Genomic DNA, 26,216 nt, shown 5'->3' with positions numbered 1-26,216 from the left:
GTGTTTTGAAGCAGAATATGATACCTTTGTTTAATGCGAAACAAATTAAATAATAGTTCAAGAGAAAACATACCCATATAGTTCTTCTTAAACTTAATTTATTTAACACGTTGTTCGACTACAAGAAATACATAAATTCTTGGGTCTGAATCATTTTCATAAAACTAAGCAACAATCAAAAGCAAAACCATGTTACTTTTAAACTTGTAATGTAACAGTTCCTGCCTGAACTCTTTCAGTCCAGAGCAATGCAACCAACAAACAAGAAAACACCCGTCTGCCAATCAGGCTTTCGGCGGACTCCAGAGGCGCCAACTTGAAAAATAAATAAACAAACAAACATGGTTGGTGGATTCAAAAGATCCGATTCGCTGTTCTGGGCATTGGGATTCGGATTCCCGAATCTCTAATACCTGCCTAGGATTCGCAGATTCGGTTGGCACATCCCTAATATAAACTGATGTTTTTTTGTTGTTGTTTTTTGGAGGGGGGGGGGATCGCCCAACCGCCTCCCCCTTGGATCCGCCACTGGCTGCTACACAGTAATTCAGCAGGTGCAAGCTGATTGTTTCCTTTAGGCAGCCACGTACACTGCTGATGCAGTCGTACATGCAGTGTTGACTTCTTCACTTGACATTGGGGTTGTACTGACCACATCCTGAAACCCACTGGCATTACATATTTGCGACAGAGCTCACACGTGTGTGTTGATCGATTCTGGAAGTACACTGAAATTTTTTGTCATTGTTACTGAAATGCACCAGTGAAAGTTTCAGAACAGTGAACTGATACCTGAGGAATCTGGAGTAATTTAAACGTAACAACAGATGCTGAGAGTAGTAAAAGGGAGATAAATGTCACATGCAGTTCACTCTGAACGTCATGTGTATGCCAGCCTTTTCCTCCAAGGTCTTGGCGAAGTTAGCAAAACCTGTTTACTTTCTGATGAAGCACAGTTGGCAGCTTATGTAAAGCGTCTAATTGGGAAGGATCTTTAAAGGAGCTATGAACTGTTCCAAGCGAGCCCACCGACTGTGTCGGCTCCAAACAGCAATTTCAACGTGTTGTCTGTGACACCTTTTGTATAGGTGAATTTGATAGGTGCGTATCTTCAGCACATAGCATGCTCCTAGCCAACCATCTTCCCGAATGACAACGTTCTCGCCCATGATTTGTTGATAACGAGAGGTAAAGCCTATTATGTATCTATTATGCGTGGCTACAAAATGGGCTACGCCTCCCGTTTTCAACAAATCAGAGATGAAAACGTTGTCATTCGGGATGATGGTTGGCTAGGAGCGTGCCATGTAGTGAAGTTCATCTTGAAGAGGGTAAAGCAGAACGTTATGTGTACCTCCGCGTCGGCGTCTGATTGGGTGCTACAATTCTTCAGATGACGTAACGATGGATAGAGGTATCTGGACGGTAGTGCGTGTACTCACCCGAATACGAAAGAGAGTGCGTTTTTGTATTAACGCTGCACTAGTTATGAAGGAGAAGAATTGAACAATAGATTGTAAATAGAATTACGAAGCATAGAAGAACAATATTACATCTATTAAACCCGTAACTAAATACATGCAGATAGGAGTTCTTACCTCCTTTAAGATTTCATGGAAATTTTTCATGAAAATCCTAATGTATGTTACAGTATGTAGAACTTTTTGGAGGTGCTTCACCCAGCACAATACTCTGGTAAGAAAAATACACACTACATAAAGACATTAGAAACGAAAAATTGCCTCTTTATTGGTGACCACGAGCAAGTTCCAGATCATTTGATAGCTGGGGACACATACCCAGCACAGAATATACAGATCCAGCATCTAATAAGGCACATAATAATCATGTAACAAGTGAGGTAAATATAAGTACTGCATACGCATGCTCACAGTACAAAGAATAGATCAGCTGCGACGAGCTTCCTTCACAGCACTTTCAGAGATTCGTCCCACTGTAAACCATGCCAACTATATTGCACTGCACAGGAACAGCTCATAGTCTCTACATGCATGGTTCCATAACACATTTTATCTTCACTGTGGCCCTATGACTTATAACCAGGCACATGTTCAACTACAAATCCTGTTGTCTAGACTATACATGCTTTTCAAGCCTCAATGTACTACCTCGCAGTATAATGAAGGTATCTGAACTTCACTGAATTGTTCATGACCCCCTGTGACCAACTGAAACAAAGATGGACATTCCCACATTCTGACGTGGTGTTTTGCAATGGGAGATATCAGTACCTGGCACAACAACACTGCGTTGGCTACCAGAGGCAGTAATTTGTACAAATGTGGGAGTGTCAAATCGTTGTAAACTTTGGAATTTCGAGTGCCGTAGGGAGCACAGGTAATGATTGAATGGGTTCTGAAACCTCACCCCTTGTCAGTGGTGTAACCAGGGGGAGGGGGGATATTGGGGGTTCAACCCCACAAGCCCTGCCCTTGGTAGTGCATTTGGGAGAGGGAAAAATGAGGGTGACATCCTACTCCACATGTAAAGTTCCCTAGTACCCCAAGCCAAAATATTTTTCTAGCTATGTTACTACCCCTTGTTATGCAGAATGGATATAAAATAAGTTATTTGCATCATTGTGAGCTTGCATTCCAAGTTTCACAGCAAGAGTGGTAAGCGATGCGTAGAAAACAGCAGACGTACGGAAACTTGCTCATCTGTGCAGCATTGCCTATTTGAGAGATTCCGTTTGCACAGTATGGTGCAGAATCACTTAAACAGCACTACTTAGAAATTCGGAGGATGAACTTTTCTGAAGGCATAGAGATTTCCCTAAGAGCAGATCCATCTGAAGTTATGACCAGGGTGTCGAACCGAACCCGAACCGAAAACCGTACCCGAACCGTTATTTTTGCCGGAACCGAACCCGAACCCGAACCGAAATTTTCATGACACTGTTGAACCCGAACCGGAGCAGAACCGTACAAAATAATAGCGGTAACCGGTTCGCAACAAAACGGTTCGGACATAAAAGAAGTCAGCATAAGAGTTCCTCTCTATCCCCGAACGAAGACACGTTGGTATCATCATCACGCGCCTGTATCATGGATTTCAGAAATTTTCACCTAGCAGTGAGACGACGACGTATAGTAAGTATACTTCCAGCGTCTTTTTAACATGTTGAAGCGCAGTTGTCCTTGTGAGCGCCGCGGCTAGCGCCCCACGCACGCGGTGCGGCATCTACTCTTCAGAGACGAGGTGCCACGCGGACGAATGAAACAGGAATGGAGTAGGCCAGTTATGTAGCTCTACAGGACGAATATGCGATCAAATAAGCGCCCAAGATTTCCCTTTACACGTGAGCAGTACAAATTAAACAAGTCAGAAACATGAGAAGTGGAGAAGGAGCGTACGCAGAACGGTGCCTGTTTGATTGGTCGTGGCTTGAAAAGTAAATGTGGTTCTGCTTATTGGTAGTGCAGTTGTGTCGTGACATATTGCCTTTGTGTTGTGGATTAACTAGTACACTGCTGTGAGCTCGGACAGAGTAAGGCTGGCAGGCTTATTTTCGACATGTTTCAGTACGGTTTCAGATCGATTCACGTTGCGAAGGCAGTGTGCCGGCTAGTACTGTCGTCTATGTTACGCTGTCCATCTTATTAGGCTTCCTTTAAGTGTATCTTGCTGGCACTGTGCGTGTGAAAAAAAGATTTTGGGAACAGAAAGTAGCAGGACTACACCGCTTCAACAGCGTGGACTCTATTTGCAATAAGTGTTCATCCATTCCTCATTTCTCTCGCTAAAGGGCTACCTCACCGCTAGAGACGTCAATGCAGACAACAGCAGTAAACTATTAGCCACGCATGTCCTGATAAAAGCAGTTTTATGGAACATATAAAACGGAAGCGTTGAACCGGTTCGCGAACCGGTTCGGGGCTGCGAACCGGTTTGCGAACCGGTTCGATTCTTGGCGTGGCCGAACCGGAACGAAATCAAAACAACGCGAACCCGAACCCGAACCGTACCCGTATTTTTTGCGGTTCGACACCCTGGTTATGACCACTATTGCCTGAATTTCTATGCTATTCTGCCGACGGACGACGTTTCGGGAGAAATGGAAGAACTAGGGTGCTGTCTTAACGGGGTTGAGACACTTTCATAGATGTGGTTCATAACACCACGGACGCATTGTATTACACGCCAGAACACAGAGGAAAAAAGAATTAATTCTCCTACGCGTCGTACTTAGCGAGATACAAGCCCTCGAACGCACTCCCGAGCAAAGCGCAGACGTCACAGACCTCAGAGTTGCGTCCATTCCCATTGGCAGCCGTAAGCACGTGACTTCTCGTGTGCTGCCTCACTGGCGGCGGTGAAGCCTGTGATGTCAGAGCCGCACGAGTTTCGGTATCCGCGGTGCCTATTTTCTCTGTTTCTATGAGGGGTGTTTAAGTCAAACCGGGACTTTTCATTTTTCACGAAAGTAAAATGAACTTACAGATGAGAAATTTGTTTTTATTTTGCAACGTAATCTCCAACTGCACTAATGCACTTGTCCCAGCGTATCATGAGGGCTTCAATGCAAGCAAATCCTTACCGGCGCGTAGCAGCCATGATCGGGCCACATTCTTGACTTCGTCATCGCAGCTGAAGCGGCGGCCCCCAAGGAACGCCTTCAGTGGCCCGAAGGGATGGAAATCGCTGGGGGCGAGGTCTGGACTGTAAGGGGGATGTGGCAGCAACTCCTAGACAAGTTCCTGTAAGATGCGTGTCGTGAGATGTGCGGTATGCGGGCGTGCATTGTCCTGTAGGAGGAGGACTCCTTTGGTGATAGGCCCGGCTGCTTTTGCTTCAGCGCCTTATGCACATCCCTGAGAACCTGGCAGTAATATGCAGTACTGATCGCACTATAGGCACTATTGATATCAAGACATGTTATCCGTCAGTCCTTGAGGATAAGGCGCTTCACAAGTTGGATGTTCTCAGGAACTCTGACACTTGGCTCTGAGCCGTCCCGGCCGGGATCGTCCTGCACTGATGTACAGCCGTCTCGGAACCGTTTGCACCACTCAAACGCTTTGCTGCGGCTAAGTGTATCGTGGCCATACTGAGCCTGAAGTCTTCTGTGAATTTCAGATGACTTTACGCCTTCATTCACGAGAAACTTCATGACAATTCGCTGTTCGATGTGCGCGCTCACCTCGTTGTCGGCCATCTTGTTTAACATGTGTCTTCTGTTTTGCACAAACTTTGGACCACCACGTGGTGAACGCATAGGCCTGTCGCGTATGAAAATGACAAAAAAGAAGTAGCGCGAGCCATTTGTACACTCAGGAGGCAGAAAGTCCCGGTTTGACTTGAACCCCCCCGTATTACCCTCTTCGCTGTGAAACTTTCAATGCGGGTTGCACCGTTTTTTACGTTTATCTAGGACAACCTGGGATGACCTGTCGCAACCCCTTTAAAAAGTAGCCACGAGCACCAAATGCTGATCCAAAATGAAAAATGCTTTAATCAGCAGTCACAATGCCAACCATTGGTCGCACCGTGTGATCCATCAGTTTATGGACGGAGTGGTCTATAGGAGAAACAATAAATGGTATACAACCAAGCCCAATGCCCGTAGTAGTATATTTGCATGTATTCAACCCCATACCGCTATAACGTTTTAGTAAGAAGAGTGATAGGGCACACACCCTGTTGATTGTAAAGCCAGGAATAATGACGGAGGCGAGGGCTTGCCACAGTAACGTGTCCACAGCTGTGGCAAGCAGTTTATGACGATGTACCGCTGGATCCGCACATTTTACCTGCAGTGGAATAAAGGACGTGCGTAAAATATTTGAATGAGGCTCTACTGTACATCCGGCAACAATGTGAGCCGACGGAACGCACGCTAAATGTGATAGCTACGATATCTCAAGATGTCTGCGGTGCAACACACTCGCGTTATCACTTAGCGCCACACTGTAGCCACTGAGATAACGATAAGAAACGATAAGAAAAAGAAGTTGAAAACATATGTGCTACTAACCGGTCTATGTGGTACGATATCACGATTTCAGCTTCAACACACTGAACATACATGTGACAGCTCAAACAGAGAAATATGTCGCAACTACTCACGATATGCGTGAAGTGCGGCTTACCCTGTCAGCCTTTCTCACTTTGTCTACAGTATCTGCAACAACGTATGCGCTGGCCACACCGTAGGACAGTCGCACCAGATTCACGTGTATTAGTGCTCGGAATGCTTCTCCTACTTCATTGGTATAACCTAAAACAAAAACCACCGCTTTAAGGTCAGGAGAATATGCACATTAGACTCTGTGAACAAAACCAATGAGAGACAACAAAGTGTAGAGACAGTCTACTCTTTGCGTACAACTGCGCCTCTTTAGCTCTTGCGCAACCATCACAATTGCTGGCCTTGGTCACCGCATTTCTGAACAAACAAGCGATGTAATTGTTCTGCATTACCCAGAAGACGAATAGGAGTGTCCCTGTAAATGTCTTTTTCAACCTTTGGAACACAGGGGCATTCATTTTCACCTCCACTCTTCGTCTCCGCCATTTCTTGCTACATGCCCCCTCCCCTCCTCTCATGGTCACGTGCTCATGGCTGGTGCACCTTGCACCATGTGCACCAGATGGCGAGACCAGACAAAACGAAATCACGAAACGCCTGTCGATTTAGGACTAGTGATGGGCGATAGTCATCCAAACACTATCGATAGTACTATCGATGGATCTGACGACTACTCACTTGACTATCGATAGTTTTGCTCAGAACTATCGATATGTTGAGCTATCGATAGTAAGCTGGACACAGTCCAAACCCGCTTGCTGCAAAAATGTAAAAGTCACTGCTCCCACTTATGTTATCAATCTAATGAAATACCACGTAGGAAGCATCCAAAATTTACAGATTTATTACGAGCTTTCAGGCAGAGACTGCCCTTCTTCGGGCAGTCGCTGCCTGAAAGCTCGTAATAAATCTCTAAATTTTGGGTGCTTCCTACGTCTTCCATTCTCAAGCACACCTTTGTGACTTCGACATTCTTCATTGGTGTCTTCGCCGAAATACCTTTACCTATTGTCGCACAGTAGTTGATATTTTTGAAATAGTTTCGAACCGCTAACATAAAAAAAAATAGACTACATAAAACAGTTCCGAAAAGTATTCGGGAACCAGAACAATCGGGAAATAGAACAGGGGATTTTGTGGATTGTTGTGCGCTATGCATATGGTTAACATTAATCAGAGCAGTCGCATACGCCGTCAAGCTAACAGTAGTTTAAGTTACTGTCACTTTAATTTGTCCCCAGAAATGCCCACTTAAAAAAGAGCAAATGTATATACTCTGGTATTTCATATTTCACGAACTTCACAATTTGTTGCCCATGATGATTTTTTTCTTTTTCTTCTTCTTTTTTCTGAGAGGTAACAACTAATCAAGAGCGAAACGCCATCGTCGAACTGCATGCGAAAAAGGAGAATTCAGGAGGTTTTATTTCCGATGGAAATGTGTTCCACTCTTAAATTGTGAGTTACTGAACTGCATAGTTCGCATGAGCGAAATGCAAATTCAGACGGTTTCGTTTTTATAAGGAACAAAATGAATCATGAGTAAATTTTTCAATTCGTAGCAAACTATTGAGAATTTGCAGGAGCAAAACGCGAATCCAGCTTTCGTTTCAAATGAAACCTGCTCAAATTTTAAATTTGATGTGAGCAAACTATTGATAGTTTCCTGGAGCGAAAAGCGAATTCAGAGGGCTTCGTTTTCAAAAGAAACATGTTAAAGGAGCAGTCTAGAGGCCCACAACTTTGTTTCTGTTTTTCGTCAGTATGGAACGTTAGGCGGCCGAAAACAGTTTTCCCACAATTAGTACAACCGTAGCGAAATTGGGACGCCTGCAATAGCTCCCCGAACCTCCCGTGCGAGAAACACCCTCCTTCGCCTTCACGATAGGCACGCGATGAGCGCCACCACACGCGTCACTATGTGACGCAAGTGGTGAGGACGCTCCTCATTGGACCTGGGATCACATGATCGAGGTGAGCAACATCGCGCAGGCCGGAACGTCTGCTACCGCTTCGGAGACGCCATGCATTCTCCGGCTACGTGATGTCCGAAATGGAAGGTTTGAAGGCTGTCCACGACACAACCACGACTTTTTGGGACCGCAGACACCACGGGAAGAACAAGTGGTGCAGCCTGAAATTAACTGCGCTTGCACAGCGAAAATCCCGTGCTTCTCGACAGTGTGCAGCCTGTCCGACAGTTTTCACCGCGCAGTTGGTTCAGTGGCTAACAGGTGGCGCCACAATACCGCCGCCATCGCTTGCTTTCTGCTACTGTGAATTCTGAGATTGCACAGAAGCCACGGATATATTACTGTTGTGATCGTAATCTTATTTTCTCAGGCTGCGTATATGCTTTGTTTTTTTTTTAGAAAACGTGATATAAATCATATAAAGAATAGAAGTCAACAAGAAACAGCTCGCAATATTCGTAGCAGACGGTTTTTCCTGCTAACGAATGAGGGGCTCTCTACCACTAACGTCACTGTAGAGTGGGTGTGGTCTGCAGTTGGAGCGCTCCGGCAAGCTCCGGCTTGTCACCGTGGCAGCGAGTTTCCAAATTAATCCAGGGCGTCAGTCGTGACGTTGCCCACATACGTGAGGCCGACAACGGCAAGCCCTTTCGCCATCATCACCACCACCACCAAATTAATTGCGCCGTGGTGAAACAACTTTGGACAGAAATATTTTGTGGGAATGCTTTTCACATACTGCTTTACAAGATGACAGCAGTTTTTGGCCATGTTAGATACCACTTTAATGCTCCTTTAACATTTGAAGTTAGCAGTGAGCGAAGTATTGATAGTTTGCAGTATCGAGACCCCGATTCAGAAGGTTTCACATTCAAAAGAAACCTGTTGAAATTATAAATCCGGAGTGAATAAACTATGGATAGTATGCAAAGGCGAAACGCGGGAAGTTTTGCTTTGAAAAGAAGCCTGCTCAAATTTTAAATTCGGAGTGAAGAAACTGTTGATAGTTTGCAGGAGCAAAACGGAAATTTAATTTCGGATTGAGCAAACTAATGATATTTGAAGAAACGATACCCAAATTCAAAAGGTTTCGTCTTCAAAAGAAACACGCTAAAATTTTTAAAGTTTTTGGTGCACAAACTATTGGTCGTTTGCAGGAGCAAATTTCGCAGAAAGTTTGGTTTTCAAAAGCAAGAAGCTAAAATTTTAAATTGATCGGAGTGAATAACTTACTGGTAGTTTGCAGGAGCGAAAGCTTGACTCAAGTGACGTGAAGCTATAGGTGAAGTGCATGTCCTGATACTATCGACAGTCCGAAAAACTATCGCGATATTATCGATATTCCGGTTCACTCGATAGTTGGACAATCGACAGTCAAAAACTATCGATAGTATCGAATGTTTCGATAGTATCGTCCATCATTCATGCTAGGATGCAAACCTTGTGCTGCCCACGTGCTAACCTTATGCTAACTTTAGTGAGTCTCTTAGCTCTAGTGCTAACCACAGGAGCCTCAGGATGGCATCCTCGCCATGCTTGCCATCCTCGTGATGGCAGATGAGGGGTGGGGACCAGTGGGGACGTTCTCACCTCACCACACGGACGTTGAGGAGGGAGGAGGAGAAATTTGCAGATAATGATGGAGGAGAGGTGAACGCAGTACCCAGAAAAAAGATGAAGATGCGGAAAGGAAATGTTTCAGCAGAAGAGATTGGGGTGTGGCGAGGAAAACTTTCAGGAAAAAGTTTGATGCGAAGTGAAACGAGAAGAAACCTCCGTTGGTGACAATTGAAGCTAGGGAAAAGACCGGGGGGCACTTGCCCACTTCTGTTCTGCTGGTGGGACATCGAGAACCGCATTCCGCAAGGGATAAAAGAAAAGAAAAAAAACATGCATTGTACACTTCAGCAGTGTAGTTTGTTGGTTGGTGTAAAAAAGAAAATTATGGAGATTAACGGTAGCAAGGACGCAGGCGAGCTGGTATACATGGTGAAGGAAAAGGAACCAGAGACAAGGAAAGAGGAAAAACATGACGCGTTATCTAACACAGCAAACCCTGTAATGACACAAAACCTAAGTCCCCAAAAGATTCCTGATGGAGAGATAGACCGATAGAGAGACTTCCTGGGAGAACTGGTATTCAGAAGTGTGCTTTTGGTAAAGTGCGGTGAAATTCCCCATGTAGGCGCTTAATTACAAAGACTACATTGGGCCAACATCTCCATATTTTTCTTTTTTGCATCAACTAACCAACTACATTGGTAAAGCACATCCCCATGCAAAATACGTGTTTTGCTGTTGTCGTTGTTTTTTATCCCTTGCAGAATGCTCTGGTCTCCCTTGGAATCCGCGTACGCGGTGGATGGGGGGCAAAAGGGAGCCTGCTCTTCTTCTTAGGGTGAGAGCACCTTTGTTAACGCGGTACCCGGCTTGGTGGACCGTGTCTTGGAATACGGCCGAACGGTCACGGTGCAGTATGGCCTGCTGTACTGCTCCTGGAAAGATTTTTCCTAATCTGGGTTCCATTTCTCTCGTAACGGCGTATTAACCAGTTTGTTTATGGCGTACATCAGGGATTTTCCCAGCGCCCCCACCACCCATCACCAAAAAAAGAAAAAGAAAAGAAACATACTAGCTAGAAAGACCAAAAACGCTATAAAAGCAGCGAATTTGGGTATCACCACCTGAGATGAAAATCCTGGGAATATCCCTACATGCAGGCGAGCTGGAGGGGACAGTTTGTGCTCACTACTAATAAAAGTGCGGGCGCACGGAAAGCACGACAAAAATTTAACCAACCCAGATCTCCCCTTGCGTAGTGTTTGCCCATTCTCCTGGATTAATTAGTATGCAGTGCGTGGCTCGTCCATGCGCCTTAGTGGTGCACAGAAGTATGGTCCTAGCTTTCGTCCATCGCCAACGTACAAAAACGGCAAAGTGTTCAACATCACGTCACTGCAAGACCTCATATTGAGTCCTTTTCAAGGTTACGAGGTGCTCGTAAGGTCGGCGCAGAAACTGACAAACTCTGCAGGTGCTTCTCCCGCCATTGCCTACACAATGGCCATACCTGTGCTCCCATGCAGCTGTGGATAGACATATCTGACCCCCTTGTGCGTGTCGTTGTTGGGGCAAAAGAAATGTCTCCAAGGAAAATCAATGGTCCGGACGACGTGGACATCAGAACATTGACAATATACGGCTGCCGTATCTTTCTTCGGCGACCGTAAAGGAAAGTGGAAACTCATGTAAGCATTATTTTGTAATTTGCACAACCAGGAATGGAGCTTGCCCGGTTCCGCAAGCTTTGTCGGCGGACAAAGGAACGCTTCTTTCGAAGGTGTGCTGTAGGTCGCAAGTGGAAAGTTTCGCGAATCCTACAAAGGAGGAATGTTTTAGTGCTGTTTTATTGGCGATGGATGCCAGAACGCAAACGCAGAGTGAAGATGCATCCATAGCACGCCTGTACTTGCCACTAACTTCACTCTCGACATAAATTCCGATTACAAGTCGACTAGAGCAAGCTTGAAAGTTACACGTTGGCTCAGACGGAGGACGCAGGAAAATAAACGCAGGGGGCATATTTCTTTAATGAATAGGTGTTCATGCAGTTCAGGGGCGGATCGAGAGGGGGGGGGGGGGGGTCCGGATGTCCTGACCCCCTCCTCAATTTTTGTCTTCACATAGTGTTTAACATGCGTAGATCGCATGTGTTTAACATGCGTACATGCGTAGATCGCATGTGTTTAACATGCGTACATGCGTAGATCGCATGTGTTTAACATGCGTACATGCGTAGATCGCATATCTAGCATGCTGTCCGTGGCTGGACCCCCTCCTCAGAAAAATCCTGGATCCGCCCCTGTGCACGTTATGCAGGTGATCTGATTTACAAATAAGAAGAGACAAATAATAAGAACAAAAGAAGAGAAACCGAGCCATACATCAAAGCAACGGCCTTGCTCCTATTCAACGACCCCTGGTATAGAAAATGTTACTTACAAAACGTTATGCTGTTTTGAAATTACGTTCGACTGTAGCGATAAGCGTGATCCTGTCTGATCTGAGAGATAATCAGGCTATGCACCGCTTTCACGCCCCCTTACGACGCTGCCACTAGCGGAGAATACCAAGGAACACGCCTCAGGTGACTGCAGACCCGCTATGTCAACAGCGTAAGACCGCTGAAGTTCGTTGCCGAATAACCTTTGTGTCAACAAACCTACCCTTATGAGTGTTCGTAATCGTTCCACTGCACTGTTCAACTTCGGGAGACCGCCAGGAGAGCTTTTCATGTCCTGGAAATATACCTGTCGAATACGTTTGCAACCGTGATGGAAAACAACTGTACACCACCGGATTGCAACCCCGAGGTCGACCACGATGGGGAAATGGTAGACTGCTTGTCAAAATGCACCATATCATCCGACGACTCAGATGAAATTGCGAAGAGCATCGTCGAATCGGAAGAATGGCCTTCGTACATTGAACAACTGAGGGAGGCTGTTGACGAGGACGATGACCTGGCGTGTAAGACTGCGTTCAGCGGCAGGTACGTGGCCTGGGGAACAAGAAAGCTTCCATCAGTCAATGGATTCATTCACGACGTTGAGAGCGACGATTCTGTAAAGACCGACGATGTGACCGGAGTGAAATTTGTCGATTCAGTGACTACTAAAAGTGCAAGTCTCCCGTGCAATGGAACATCTGTTGATATTTCCCAATGTTTCGATGCTAAAGAGACAGTGCCACGTGGCGATATAGAAGAATCAGAAAGCCCGATGGGGCCTAAAAGCATCGTCCATCTGTCTCCTGATGGTGCGGACAAACGATTCTTGAACTTCCGGACATCATCACCGCTCCAGTCAGGGAACTATAAGATAGCTTCTGGAGATATGCCATCGGCAGTGTCAGCCATGCCGTCTGGATGTCGTAGGTTACGAGCAGGACTGTACTGTCGGTCACCTTACAAGCAGTTTATTCGCGTCCCAGCCGAGTCGCCAGGGCACGTAACACCGCACGCTCTACCGTCGTTGGATGAATTCGTTGAATCCTCGCCCTCAAAGGAGAATCCGAGATCTCCGCTGTTCAGCTCGGGAAAGAGCGTGCGCGATTCAAGTTCTAACACACCGAGAAAGCCTAGAACACCGGGAACGGCCGCGAGTGTTTTCTCACTGGTCACGGGGCAAGAAAGCGTGTGTTCGGACATTTCGAGCCCCAAGTCTCCTCAATACACGGGTGAGGCCCTGGAGTGGTCGAAGGACGTGGAACAGTTTCGTGCAGCGCTGTCGTCAGGATCTTCTGGAGACTACGATCTCGCAAAATCCAGCTTCAGAATCAACAAGAGTGGAAGTTCGTTTGTTGCTCTGGAGCACTTCTTCAGAGCTGATGGTCCAGTGAAACCAGAATTCGTGCCAGAACTTGCGCCGGTGCCACGTGTGAGTCCAACCTCTGACGTTCCGGTGTTCCCAAGACGTTCTGTTGGACTACAGTCTAGAGAAAGTGATTCATCGACAAAAGATAACGGCAAAAAGTTGCTTTTCAAGCGCCTTGGAAGAGGTGCATTTGGAAGAGTGTTTGGCGTCCAAATCAAGGGTGAGCACCATCGCTATGATTTTAAATTGTAAGAGCCGGGTTTTAAATTGACTAGTCATTCCACTCGGTGCTTCCAAATGTGCCCTTTCTCCTTCGTTGCTCATCACAACTTTGTCATGCGTTGTAAGCATCATGTATCCAAGGAGGGACCTGGCCGAAGTCCCAAACACGCGATAGTCAAGGGCCAACTGTGTTCCCATAACGTAACAAATTTCTTCAAACAAAGTATTTCAGGCACAAAACAAGTAAGAGCATGTGCTTTTTGGATGCTTCGAGTGCAACGTCTGATGCTCTAGAAGGTGCGCGTCTTCATTGATATTACTATTCTCTTTACCCCATAATTCAGGACGGCTCGTAGCAGTGAAAGACGTACGGAACGTGGACGACCCGGCGGAGAAGAACGCCATGCATCTGGTGCACCGTCATGTAGTCCGCACTCTCTATCTCACACAGCTTGAGACGCGCCGGTTCTTAGTGGTCATGGAGTACGGCGGGCCCCATACAATGCAGAATCTGCTAGATGAGGGGCGGCTACAGCTTCTGGACACGCTCAGGTAACCGAAGTTTCCCTCCGAAATTATTTCTCCATCTTGTTGAAGACCACCGTGTGTTTCGTCCGTTAGCCGACCGCATGATAAAATGCACATGACGAACAAGTTCATCAATGGCCCTCTTTACCTGTAACAAACAATAATATATGGTGGCACCCTACAAGGGTCTACCCGTGCTGGCATGCCATGGTCAGCAATCGCTCACAACAGGTGTGTTGTATCCCTATAAAGCTCTGAATGTGATTCAGCGGAGCAGCGTCTCAACTGCTCGTGGCAACACACTATAACTTTGCACTACCATGCTCATGCAATCAGTTTGAAATGTTCCAGGATACATATGTAGCCAACACAATGTTCCACCTGCATTGAGTAATTGTCGAGAACAGCATGCCAGTGCCATGTCTGAGCGGCTAGACTTTTATAGGGAGCGACCCTGTAGTTTCGTGGATGTTGCAGTGTTTGTGGATAATTTTTCGTCAATTCCTCTCTGGTTCCGCCTGACGTTACGATGCAAGAGTCACGGCGTTTCCTTCTGCGCCTCTAAGGACCACTTATGTCGCCTCTCAATGACGAGCATTCATAATAGTGGTGTGACACTCTAACCATTATCCATGGGTTCCCTCCTGCAGGTATGGCAAACAGATTGCTTCAGCATTGCACTACTGTCATCGTAGGAACATACTGCACTTGGACGTCAAGCCCAGCAACATTCTCATACAAGATAAAGAGTGTAAACTTGCTGATTTTGGTAGCAGTGCTGTTCGGGGCACCACGCCTAAGGTAACACATGCATATACCATTGACACGTTTCTTTACGGTCTTGAAGTTGACAGATGCACATGCGATAGGTCAGCGGGACCGTCCAGTACATGGCTCCGGAATCATTATGCGGGCAAAGACCTGACTACGCGTCAGATATCTATTCCTTAGGCGTTGTGCTCTGGCAGATGCATTCTGGTGACCGTCCGTTCGACGGTCTTCACCAACATCACATCATATTCCAGGTAAAAAAATTGAGTTTTTATGCGGAGTAATGCATGATATATAGCTGGATCAACAGTGTCACCCGTGCACTATATTCCTGTGGCGGTGGCGCATTTAGCGGGTAAGAGCAAGGTCTGCCACCTGTGCAATGTACCTATTCGGTAAATTTACACAGGGAATGGTGATTTTGTGAACAAGGACAGATGGGAGTACTTTTACCGTTTATGACAACTGCGATCCTTCGTGAACTCCTTTAATGCATAGTTCCTATACTGTATTACGTTTCATGAAAAAGGTTGTTCGTGAAAAAAGACGTCCACCCTTTCCTGAGGACACACCTAAGGACTTTGAACAGCTCGTGAACAGGTGCTGGGCCACGACACATCAGGAACGGCCAACTATAGGTGCTGTGGTTAAAGACCTGAATGTACTGCACAAGGCGCATCTCCTGGTCAGGTCTGGTGCGACGCAATGACATTTGAGTCCGAGTCTAGCGAGAATCAGCTTATTTGAAGTGATGACGGACTTTACATGAATGTGCCTGAACTGCAGCGATCCGCTTAGTTTGTATTTTCTATTATAGTGGAAAGGAAAAACGTTGTCGGCGAGGGAAAAAGCGGTCAGTCCACTGTCGGATGTTCGGAACATTGCAATGCACTTAATTTAAGTTTGGCGCAGCTGGCTGTATAAAGCGTGTAGTGATACTTGTTTTTAAAGTTGACCTTAGTACTGTACTTTTAGTGATTGCATCAGACCGTATAGCGATCGAGCATGTTAGTTTTCTTTTGCATGATGTTTATAGTGTCAGCCGTATATAGTCCAAATGTAGTATCGATTGGTACACATGCAGTGTCCGGCAAAACGCTGAGGTGTACCTTTCCCATGCAATATTTTTTCTTTCTTTCACTCATGTGACTGTTTTCTGACTTTCTTTTTTTTTTTTTTATGCTTCGAAATCGCAAACTGTGAGTATTTTATCCGAGATCATGATTTTAGCCCGAGTGGTGTGACTTTATACGTCATTTCTTTTTAACTCGTACATGCTTTGACCAGAAATAAACATAAGTAACTAGTTATATGCCTTTGTTACGCCGCGGTTAGCGTCATAATTGATGAAACGGTCCAAGCAGCTGATTGGGTGAGAGCCCTTCGGTACAACTAGAGGAATGACCAGATCGAACAGAAAGATCTATCAGGACCGACAGGAGCGAACTAAAGCCGATTCGGCAAGAGCTACCACCGTACAGCAACTGCCTACCACACTTGCTAGACCGCCATCTTGGAGCGTACCTATCTCTACCCCGATCGGTCCTCTGTGCGCATGCGCGACAACTTGCTCCGCCAGTGAGGCAAACAGCGGCAAGCCACCATGACTATATGACTATCTTTTGCCATACGAGATACAAAGACATACCCTTGCACATATTTCGGCGTCGGGCTCTGACGTCAGAGCCGCGACAGTTACGGCCATTCCTATTGGTTCTCAAATGCACGTGACCTGTCCTGCGACCGCCTCACTGGCGGACATGCCTACCGTGATCACAGTCGGGTGGGTTCCGTTATTCGGGGTGCGTCTATTTACCTATTTCGCCGTAATACCGGGAATGCGGGAATTGGTCCGTCAGTGGGAAGTGCTTGAAGTATCAAGTACTACTTTAAGTACATTTCTCAGTACTTTTCAATCTGTGTACTTTGTGGTGTACTTTAAGTAGAAATATGGCAGTCATCGAAAAAGCCAGACAGCGGCAGGATTTCCAGGCAACTCGAGGCTTGTGTTGTGTATGTCCTTTTTGTATGTTCTATAGCCTCAGAACAATTTCCTTCCGTCATGTATTTTAAAGCGGACTCGTGCGGTCGGTTCGCTTCCGGAGAAAGTTGGCTACACCGCCGCAAAATTGTTTTCTTCGCTTTGCTTTCCTCCCGCGCTTTAAGGAAGTAATGTAATCGGCGCCAGCGTTCAGAACATGCTAGCAAACGACAAAGCCATTATTTTCATTCGCAGGGATCTGGAAAACTACAGTAAGCTTGTCAAATTTGTTGATCCCAATCAATTGCCCGACTGTTACTGTAGGGAATGACATCATTTTGGCCCAAATATCGCGGGCGAGCGTGCCGAGAGAAGCGATTTCGTTGCATCTCCCATAGACTCCCATATATTCAAAATTTGACAAACTTTAATTCGCCCAAAATCAGTGGATCGCGTCATGCCTTCAAAAAGATAGATAGGTCCCTAGACAAGCTCAATCTTCCCTAGATAAGCTCAAGCGGAACACGGCTCTACCAGTTTCTCGTAGAAATTTAGCGAGGTTTACGAGAACCCTGCGAACAAAAAATCCCCATAAGACTATCTTTCCTTTCAAGTACTCAAGTACCCAATTAGCAATACAAACGCAAAACCTGGTTGCAAAATCATTTCTTTCGGTTCATATTAATGAGCCAGCTGGGAACTGCCCATGTTTTCTATTTAGCACTTTCCAAATATGCTAGCTAACGTTTTCAAAGGATAACAATCGAAACACAATTACCTCACGTTTTATTACTGAAGTTACGTCGAATACAATTTTTGAGATACGATCCAGATTTATAATTTACTTGATGGGTACTTCGAAGTACCTTGCAAATGGCACTGTGAAGGGAAGTTGCTCAAGACGCGAGAGCCGCCGATATTTCGAACAGAGACTGTTCTTCTTCTGGGCACCGTCCTCGTCATTTGCATGACCCTTTAACTACCATGCCAAACATTAGTTTACAAGACTGTGCGCAGCGGCGGCGATCTCCGCTAGCTCCTTCTGGCGTGTGGTGACGTCAGACCATCCGAGTGAGTTTATTGGCTGCCGGAAATCGTCTGCTAGCGAGGCGACCGGAGGCCTCTGTGAGGCCGACGACGGCGAGCCCTTCCGCCACCACCACGTGTTTTCAACGGCGGTAGCCAATCACGAACGAGCTTGCGGTCGGTTGCCACGGAGACGAACCACCATCGTTTGCGAGTAGCGATTGAAAGTCCTCGCGTACTAAATGAGAAAACTTTAAAATCAAGCGCGAAGCGGCCCCATCTGTCTCAAGACTGATTTTCTGGAAAGCGTGTTGCACTTTTCGTCTACAGATTCAGGTCGACAGGTTCCAAGTTATCTGCAATCATTTGCGAGTTCTTGAATTCGCAGTAGGAGACGAATTCTGACTTTATATCTCCACGTAGCGAAGGAGGGAGAGGAGGCAATAAGCAGGTATTCTGTATCTAGGTGGCGTTGGCTGTGTTAGGTTACAGATACAACCACAAAAAGAAAGTGAAGGGGAGGCGCAGGCGGCACGCCTCACAATTGGGCTGAAGACGTGACGTCACAAACTGACAGCCAAATGAGGGAGCTTTTCTGACACGAGAAATTGAAAGCTCGCGCGCGCGACAAGGTTGTGCACTCAACTCGTACTTTGTGTGCGATTATGTATCCCAGGGCTTGTAATCCTAATTTCCACTCCTCCTGACACATATATTTTTTTCGAACCCTACCATGTTCCTTTGATGTCCATTTCACGAGCATGTTCTTCATGGGTGAAGAACATGCGGAAGACGACGACGACGACGAGCAAGGTACGGACGCTGCAACGGTCACATCGGATCAGCCTATCTAAACATCATGGCCAAACAAGTTCTACGCCTGGAACCTGAAAGTGAACTGCACTTCAAGGGGCCCTTCAGCGATGTGGTAACATCTCACCTGAAGCTATCTAACCCAACAGAACGGCGCATTTGTTTCAAGGTGAAAACCACAGCTCCGAAGCGATATTGTGTGCGGCCCAACAGTGGCATCCTAGAGCCTAAACAGGACATCGAGGTCGCTGTCATGTTGCAGCCCTTTGAGTATGACCCGACTGAAAAGAACAAGCACAAGTTCATGGTGCAGACAGTTTTTGCCCCGACGAAGACTTCAATCAAGAAACTGTGTGGAGGGACGCGAGTCCCGAAAGCCTGATGGATTCAAAGCTTCGATGTGTCTTTGAACTACCCTCCACGCACGATGCCCTGTTGTCACCGAAAAAGACGGTGGAAAGACCGATTAGCATGGAAGCAAGCCCATTGCATGACGAGACAGACAAGAGCTACGCGACACCGCTGAAGACTTTACCTCAACCCATACCCAGATCCCCCGGTACTGGCAGCGTAGATGTGGAACTGAAGAAGGCGAAGGAAGAAAGCATGCGGTTGTTGGAGGAACTGAGCAGCTTGCGTGTGGAAAACAACCATCTCAGGGAGGAAGGGCTCAGGCTACGCATGCTGCAACACCAGCCCGTTTCCGATTTAATGGCGGATGAAAAGAAGTGTGGGGAGGAGAACGTTCGCCGTGGCAGCGTGATGCAGTTCCAGTGCGCTAAGGGAGGTAGCAATGGTGCGGGCAGCACCATGATGCTTCCTGTCGTTGCTCTGATGATGTTCTTCGTAGGTGTGCTCGTCAGCAAGTTCTTCTTCTGATGCGACGCGTATTTTCCTGAAAGGAATGAGGCGGTCTGTCTAGTGTCTTCTTTTTGTCTTTCCATCGATTATTGGAGTACGAAAAAAAAAAAAGAAAACTTGCTCGAAGTGCTTCAATGGCGCTATAGCCACATTTGAAAAGCGTTAAAAAAATTCGCGCATTAAGTAGTATAGACGTCACAGAGTGTTACGAACGGTTTTTACATGCTTTACACTTCCTGTATTGGCGGAAAATAAAACGACGAATTTACCTTGCTTCTCGAGTCGTCTTTCTCTGTGGTTGCCTGTGTTTTTAGGGTTTACACGGTTCAAGCTTATCTGGAAATTCTCATATGATCTACAAGTACCATGCAACACCAGTTCTGACAGAGTTGCCTGAGATATATAAAAGTTGTTTCAGTGTACAGAGTAGCATATCACTCGCACTTGCCATAGCGTGATAGCAGAAATGTGTCCGATATCATAGCGGCTTCATGTCGTCAAAGGACGTAAGCCGAAATTGTACAGACAATATCTACGATGTAATCTTGCACGGCGTTTGGACATTCTTTTGAATTGGAAGGAAGTTACTTTCAAATTTGTGTCCTGCACTTTCGTGGCATTCTTTGCGGAAACTGCGTCTGGTGCTATGGCTTACTTCAGTACCGAGCTGGGTTGTGACAACAGAAACTGACAATAGAAAAAGAAAAAAGTTCCACTGCCTCTGTATACTACAATGCGTGGCAGTGAGGCGAAGTTGGCCGTTCGCTCTGGCGCGTGGAAGCACCGGTCTCCCAGTAACGACGAGGGAGCCAGTGACTGGCACGCAAAGTGCGTGGAAACCAGTCTCTTGTCCCAGTGTCCTGTCGGCACAGTTCCCCGTGAAGTCGGACCAGGACGCATTATACCGCCCGAGCGTGACCGACTATACGGCAAGCAGTCTCATCACCACCTGTCTCCGCTGCACGCACTACGCAGATCAGCGGACTATGCAGAGAGCTTGCTAAGTTCAAGCGAAGGACCAACAGCTTGTTTTTATGGACTGGGCCCGCTTGCGCGAACATTGAGGACATCCCTCATTGGCTTCTTCAGTAGCTTCGGTAATGTTTCGGGTGCACGCTACTGTCCTCAAAGCGGCTGCTCTTTCGCAGAGCACTGGCACTAGTGATGCAAACTAGTGATGCCACAACTGAGGAATTTCTTCAACGTTCGTCCATGTAGGCATCATGTGCAGATGATCGCACATGATCTTGATGTACAACCTGGGATTGTACACTGTATCCTGAATAACAAGGTTAACTCCATTGATACAGTCGTCATGGGTGGAGTATCGCCCCCGCCGATGAAACCCCCAATCATCATTATTCAAATAAAGTTGTTGCTGTTGTCATCAAGAACCTGGGCTACTGGCGCCACACTGTAGATCATTGAGTAGGTATTGTAGTGGATAGGTGTAGGTGTTTTAGATGTTCGTGTCATCTTGGGTATCGGAAGCAGGAAGTCTTTACGTAGCTTTTGAAAGTGTCACACGGTGAAATCACAGGCGTGCTTTTCAGCGTAGATGTTGTCATTTTGGTTTTCACAGGCAGTTGTTCACAAACGCGTTATACGGCTGTAGATGGTTGGTCCCTTGACGACCACCTGGTCAGAAACCCAGATTCATTGTGGTTTCCAGCAGTGCATGGGAAAAATGGTCGGTTTCTTCGTACGGAAGATGCTAGCTGTAACGGTGCTGCTCAACGCGATGGATAGAAGTATGAAGACCTTCAAAGCTACCGTGAAGGGTAGTCAGTAAGTAATTAATAATTGGTAATGATTAATAATAATTACGTCGCGGTACAACTGAGATCATGAGCGACGCCACAGCGGTCGGTCTGTGGATTGCTTTTGCCCACCTGAGGGTACGGCGCCCCGTATTTAACGTCCCTCGCGGAAGACGGCGTGTCTAAGTCCCTGTCATCCTGCCACCAAGCAGGCGTTCTCGCTGGCGTCTTCTGCCGGGTTCGAACCCGCGATCTCGGAATCAGAAGGCGAACACGCTACCGACTGAGACACCGAGGCCGGTGTAGTCGATAAGGAAGAACGGGATTGGAACGATCGACCTTCATATATATATATAATTCCGTTTCTTTCATTCTTCCACACTGCAGCTCACCGTGATGACAGCCGCGTTGCCGAAGCATAGTGCATCTCGTAGAGAGAGAGAGAGAGAATGCATCTCGTATGGTTCACGTCTACATGACATATGGTTGCCACAGTTCGTCCCACATGATGCAAAATAAATGTTTGAGACAATTATTTGCATCGAGGCGAACAAATACCGTCCAAGTTTTACAACCAAGGGCCCTCCGGCTCCGACGTCACCGCAGGAGCCTCCGCAAGTGAGGCAGCGCGGGCTTCGTCACGTGACCCCGTCTATACCAATGAGAATGCTCTCAGTGTTCGCACATTCCTACAAAAATCTAGGTTTTTTTTTTTCTGGAGATTCACCACAAAAAATTACACCCCCCAAACCAGTCGCTCGTTTGTATGTGTGCTCTTGTCTTTATAAGAAGTGTATCTTCACGAGAGTTTGAGTCTTCCCGGAGGCTTGCTGAGCTCCAGGAAGACTTCCTGGGACCCAGAGGCTTCCTGGACTAGCTCGCGTAGCGTAGTAGTTAGGATGGTCGCCTTCTACGCCGAGACTGGGAGGTGACACGGGTTCGGATCCCGGCACCGGCTGTGCTGCCTGATATGTTCTCTGGGTTTTCCGGCAGACTTTTCAAACGAATGTCACCCTACCCCAGAATTCGGCCCACGACGCATGCTAACCTCCTGTCAACCACTCCTTCCTGTCGTCCTCTCTCCACCTGTCCACGTTTCTGTACGTCGCTCTTAGCCACAGTTGCTTCGCGGCGCTAACAGGAAGTTTTAAAAAAATCAAAATTCCTGCACAAGGTACATCATCGCATCATGTAGTACAACATGCATACCCAAGCAGCACAATGTAGTGAAAGTCGAGTCCAATGGGGGTAGACGGGATGTGTCTTATCAATGTCCTTTAGTTTGACGGGTCTGTTCAAGGCCTTCCACCTGCCCGTCCACCCCCATTGCACTCGACTTTCAGTACATTGTGCTGCTTGGGATGTAGCTGTTGTTGTTCCCGTGACAAAAAAAAAAGCTAACCATACCATATACTAGCACGTGTGTAGTAGCTTGGTCGTAGCCAACAGATGCTGATAACAACGTGTCGCGCGATAAGGCCCCCTAACAGGAATACATATCTGGGTCCGTAGGAAAAAGAATCGTGCAAACCACTCTTCGTCTTCCCCACTTCCTTTCTCTCCTACTTTCTAGGTTGTATTCATCGCTCGCCGAATGTTCTTCAAATTCAAATTCTTCAATTCAATTTTTTTTTTACCAGACAGAGGAAAAGTGAGCAAGCCAATTCTCACTCCGACACTTCAGGGGTTACCCGGGTCCCGAAACTGGCGCCGGCTGTTTTCCACGAGTTTTTTTGTGGTAGTCGTGTGTCGGCAACACGCCCCGACTTCCCCGTGAAGTCGCCCAGGACAGTGCGATTCCCTTGAGCGACATGCCGTCATAGCACCCAAATTGGACGCCGCCTCATTTGGGAACGGAAGGTGCTCCAAGATCGGGAGCGAACACTTTCTGGAGCACGATACGAGGTCGTCTCCACAAAGCAATGCAGGACTGACCTCAGGCTGACCCGGAAGTACAGACAGAAAGCGGCGTGGATGATGGGGAACGCAACCAGCGGAACGAAGCTTGCAGACGCAACGCCGGTCCCAGATTGCGGCTCACGTATAACGCGAGGACGCCGGGTCCGTCGCCCTGGGTAACAGGCAGTCACGCCTCAAGGGGTACCCCACCACTAGCAGCAGGTAGCCGCTGACCGATATTCTCTGCTTTCGCCGTCAAACAACAGGCGCTGCGTCCATGGACCTGAAAGCTCGCCGTTGAAGTCCAGGTGAGCTGTGTGTCTTGCACTTTATAGGCCATTTCGAGAGCCAACGAGGTGTTTCACTAATGCTGAAAGGCGCGTAAGTTGGTGTCCTGACATGATGAACGAGATCTCAGCAATGTAAATGAAGCACGTAGAAATGAGAGGATATACACGACGACTATAGGATGTTTGTTGTCGCTGTGTCTGTCTATGTCTATTTCCCCTACTGCTGTTTTCCTCGCATGCTAAGTTTTCGTTTATGTTGTTGACATATCACGTACTTCTTCAATCGTGCCCGCTAAGATCACAGGCCAGCTAAGTCAGCTCAACTAGGCACACATGACAACGAATCGCCTGACCTGCGCGTTCGAAGCTGTAACTGTAGTCGCGTTACTGTAAGTTCTCCTTGAAATCCTTTCAGCTCAGCTAAATATTTTCCACGTGGCGATTTTGCAGTATGATTCCCATCGTGCTCAGTCGTCACTGAAATGACTGTTAGAAGAGAAGACAACTTTAGACAAGTTGTTATTGCGTATATAGGATGGTCCGTCAAAGCGACCCTCACTGAATGTTGGAACGATGTACTATAGCGTGACACGACCGGGAATTGCGACACAGGAAGGATCATGAACGGGCTTAATACCAGCGAGTGGTGAAAAGATGGAAATGTAGATGAACTCAGGTTGCAGTCGAGCGGAATCCTGGTGTTCTGGAGGTGATGAAACAAAGAAACCAAGACAGAAACAGATTGGACTACCAAGACAATTGAGACAGTGGGGCTCAGCGGTTGAAAAGAGGACCGGAAAATATGTTGAAGCGGTCAAAAAATGTCTGCAGCGGGTGATTTTCAGGATGTCCTCCGGTGTTAGCAGCCTGCCGGGTTCGCCATCGCTCTCGTCTGCCACAGAATATCGGATACCTTCTCGAGCACGTTCTCGCTGTCGCCTTAATGCACGTATCGCTGCCGCTGACCCACGTACACGCATTGTCTCTTGGCACTCAACTCATAACTTAACGCTCGCACTAAAACGCGTAGTTTTAATAAACATTCACTGTGTATAACCCTCTAACGTTCCCGACCTCACTCCGTAACGTTCACTAGTGATGTTTTCCGGCGACTATATTAATTTGAAAGCGAATAATTACGTGAACGTGAAACGACAATACGTTTCAAATTCATCAACCCAGGGCTAATTAAAATCCTACTTTGGATATAGTGTGTAACCGTAGTTGCAGCGAGCTGAGCTCTGTTGCGGGCAACGGCATGTTTTATGCCTTTTAATGGAAGGCTCCATGAATACGGCAATAGCGCACATCAACGCAAAGAACTCTGGAGGAGCGCCGAGTATGCCTCGATTGTCGCGAGCCGATCTCAGCACGTCCCAAAAGCTGATCGTTTCTAACGACGACTGCCATTTGTAATTAAAGTTGCCATTTGTTCCACAAAAGTTCAGCGCACGTTAAAATTAATCCACAGACCGACCGCTGTAGCGTCGTTCATGATCATTTAGTTTTCTCGCGACGTGAAGCAACGAATTATGTTCCACAAAAGAAGAACAGACTGACGATGCTACTAACCATGAGTGCGAAGAGCGCTGCCTCTGTTCTATCTTATCATATTTCTAGTAACTTACACCCCTGTCACACGGGCAGTCTTCAATGGTCATTGGAACCAATCGTCATTGAAAGTGTGTGAAGCGCCACCTAGTGTGTAATGTGTCAACCTGTCGGGGAACATGAATCCAATACTCTTTGGGAAGTTGACACGTCATACACTTGGTGTCACTACACACATTTTCAATGGTCATTGGTTTCAATGATCGTTGAAGACTGCCCGTCTGACAGGGGTATTAGTCACAATTCATTAACTGAATATGAATGTTGGTACAGCGATGGACAAAAGTTTACGGAACGTGCACGGGCGCATTCCTTTCCAGCAAATGGAACCGTATACGGACTTATACACACATGTGCCTATTGGTAATCCAGTCACCTGTATGTAAGTCCGTACGGTACTATTCGCTGCTATATAGCATGTCATTCTGAAGAAGGAAGGCGCCGAAGCGCGTTCTGTAATCTTTTGTCCAGCACTGTACCTACGCCTCATGCACCTATCAGTATCAGTAGAATCACGTTTAACAAAATCAACGGGCATGTCAATGGTCGTTCTGACCTCCGTCTGCGAAAAAAAAAAGCTACGTTGTGAGGGTGCGTTGCTTAGAAATATCCTCGTTGTTTCAGCGCTCAGTACTCAAGCATATAAAAACTCTACTAGAATGTTGCATCTGGTAACTTAAATATAATATTGCTATAAGCATCTGCGATGACATAACATCATTCAATTCATTCATTCATTCAATTCAACCCAAGAGATTGGAACACGCATGCGCACACTGTGGCATACAGAGGAGGGCGTCCTTGGCGCATGTACAGCCACTTAACTCAGCCATGAAAAAAAAAAAAGGTGCTTCAGTGCTCTTAGCCTTTCAAGAGTAGTAGTAACGTTGTTGGCCTCAAGCATCTGACACAACAAACATGCACTGGATTATACGAGGGATAGTTTAGCTGCATACCAATGTTCCTCAGGTAAAGACAAGAAATGCTGCTCACTCCAACAGCCGAAGAAAAGTCTCAAGATAAACGAGTGTGTGCGGTGCTGTAGAAGCAGGAA

The 26,216-nt window shown here is 46.7% G+C and overlaps 3 protein-coding genes across 5 annotated transcripts; 2 read left to right on the top strand and 1 right to left on the bottom strand.

Annotated features, from left to right (window-relative positions):
• Positions 1 to 1,724: 1,724 nt before the first annotated feature.
• On the bottom strand, positions 1,725 to 6,586 carry LOC135401033 (mitochondrial fission process protein 1-like). Of its 3 annotated transcripts, none has more exons than XM_064633151.1 (4): positions 6,445 to 6,586; positions 6,114 to 6,241; positions 5,661 to 5,774; positions 1,725 to 1,954 (listed from the first exon to the last, which is right to left on the bottom strand). In XM_064633151.1, exons 1-4 carry the CDS (start codon positions 6,536 to 6,538, stop codon positions 1,928 to 1,930), a joined length of 363 nt encoding a protein of 120 aa, XP_064489221.1. In that variant the 5' UTR covers positions 6,539 to 6,586; the 3' UTR covers positions 1,725 to 1,927. The 3 variants fall into 3 exon arrangements, with proteins under 3 accessions (XP_064489221.1, XP_064489223.1, XP_064489222.1); XM_064633153.1 differs by having other exon boundaries at positions 1,725 to 4,721; positions 6,445 to 6,585; XM_064633152.1 differs by lacking the exon at positions 1,725 to 1,954 and adding an exon at positions 5,451 to 5,542 and having other exon boundaries at positions 6,445 to 6,584.
• A 5,455-nt stretch (positions 6,587 to 12,041) lies between these two features.
• Positions 12,042 to 16,229, top strand: LOC135399852 (uncharacterized). The gene is made up of 5 exons (XM_064631592.1): positions 12,042 to 13,620; positions 13,967 to 14,174; positions 14,801 to 14,951; positions 15,020 to 15,175; positions 15,451 to 16,229. Exons 1-5 carry the CDS (start codon positions 12,360 to 12,362, stop codon positions 15,628 to 15,630), a joined length of 1,956 nt encoding a protein of 651 aa, XP_064487662.1. The 5' UTR covers positions 12,042 to 12,359; the 3' UTR covers positions 15,631 to 16,229.
• A 2,468-nt stretch (positions 16,230 to 18,697) lies between these two features.
• Positions 18,698 to 19,875, top strand: LOC135399851 (vesicle-associated membrane protein-associated protein B/C-like). The gene is given in 2 exon segments (XM_064631591.1): positions 18,698 to 19,058; positions 19,061 to 19,875. Coding segments are annotated over 2 exon segments (831 nt in total). The 5' UTR covers positions 18,698 to 18,787; the 3' UTR covers positions 19,621 to 19,875.
• Positions 19,876 to 26,216: the final 6,341 nt, after the last annotated feature.

This window comes from Ornithodoros turicata, chromosome 7 (assembly GCF_037126465.1).
Source record: "Ornithodoros turicata isolate Travis chromosome 7, ASM3712646v1, whole genome shotgun sequence".
NCBI lineage: Eukaryota > Metazoa > Arthropoda > Arachnida > Ixodida > Argasidae > Ornithodoros > Ornithodoros turicata.
The sequence above is the reverse complement of the archived record's forward strand: the minus strand, read 5'-3'. Positions and strand labels throughout refer to the sequence as shown.

What these genes read in the sequence shown, in the direction of transcription:
- LOC135399852 (XM_064631592.1), top strand. Translation starts at nt 12,360, where the DNA reads ATGGAAAACAACTGTACACCACCGGATTGCAACCCCGAGGTCGACCAC. An exon ending in CAGCTTCTGGACACGCTCAG is followed by an intron (nt 14,175 to 14,800) that starts GTAACCGAAGTT and finishes TCCCTCCTGCAG; the next exon opens with GTATGGCAAACAGATTGCTT. An exon ending in TTCGGGGCACCACGCCTAAG is followed by an intron (nt 14,952 to 15,019) that starts GTAACACATGCA and finishes CACATGCGATAG; the next exon opens with GTCAGCGGGACCGTCCAGTA.
- LOC135401033 (XM_064633151.1), bottom strand. Translation starts at nt 6,538, where the DNA reads ATGGCGGAGACGAAGAGTGGAGGTGAAAATGAATGCCCCTGTGTTCCA. An exon ending in AAGTGAGAAAGGCTGACAGG is followed by an intron (nt 5,775 to 6,113) that starts GTAAGCCGCACT and finishes ATTCCACTGCAG; the next exon opens with GTAAAATGTGCGGATCCAGC. An exon ending in CTGGCTTTACAATCAACAGG is followed by an intron (nt 1,955 to 5,660) that starts GTGTGTGCCCTA and finishes CATGGTTTACAG; the next exon opens with TGGGACGAATCTCTGAAAGT.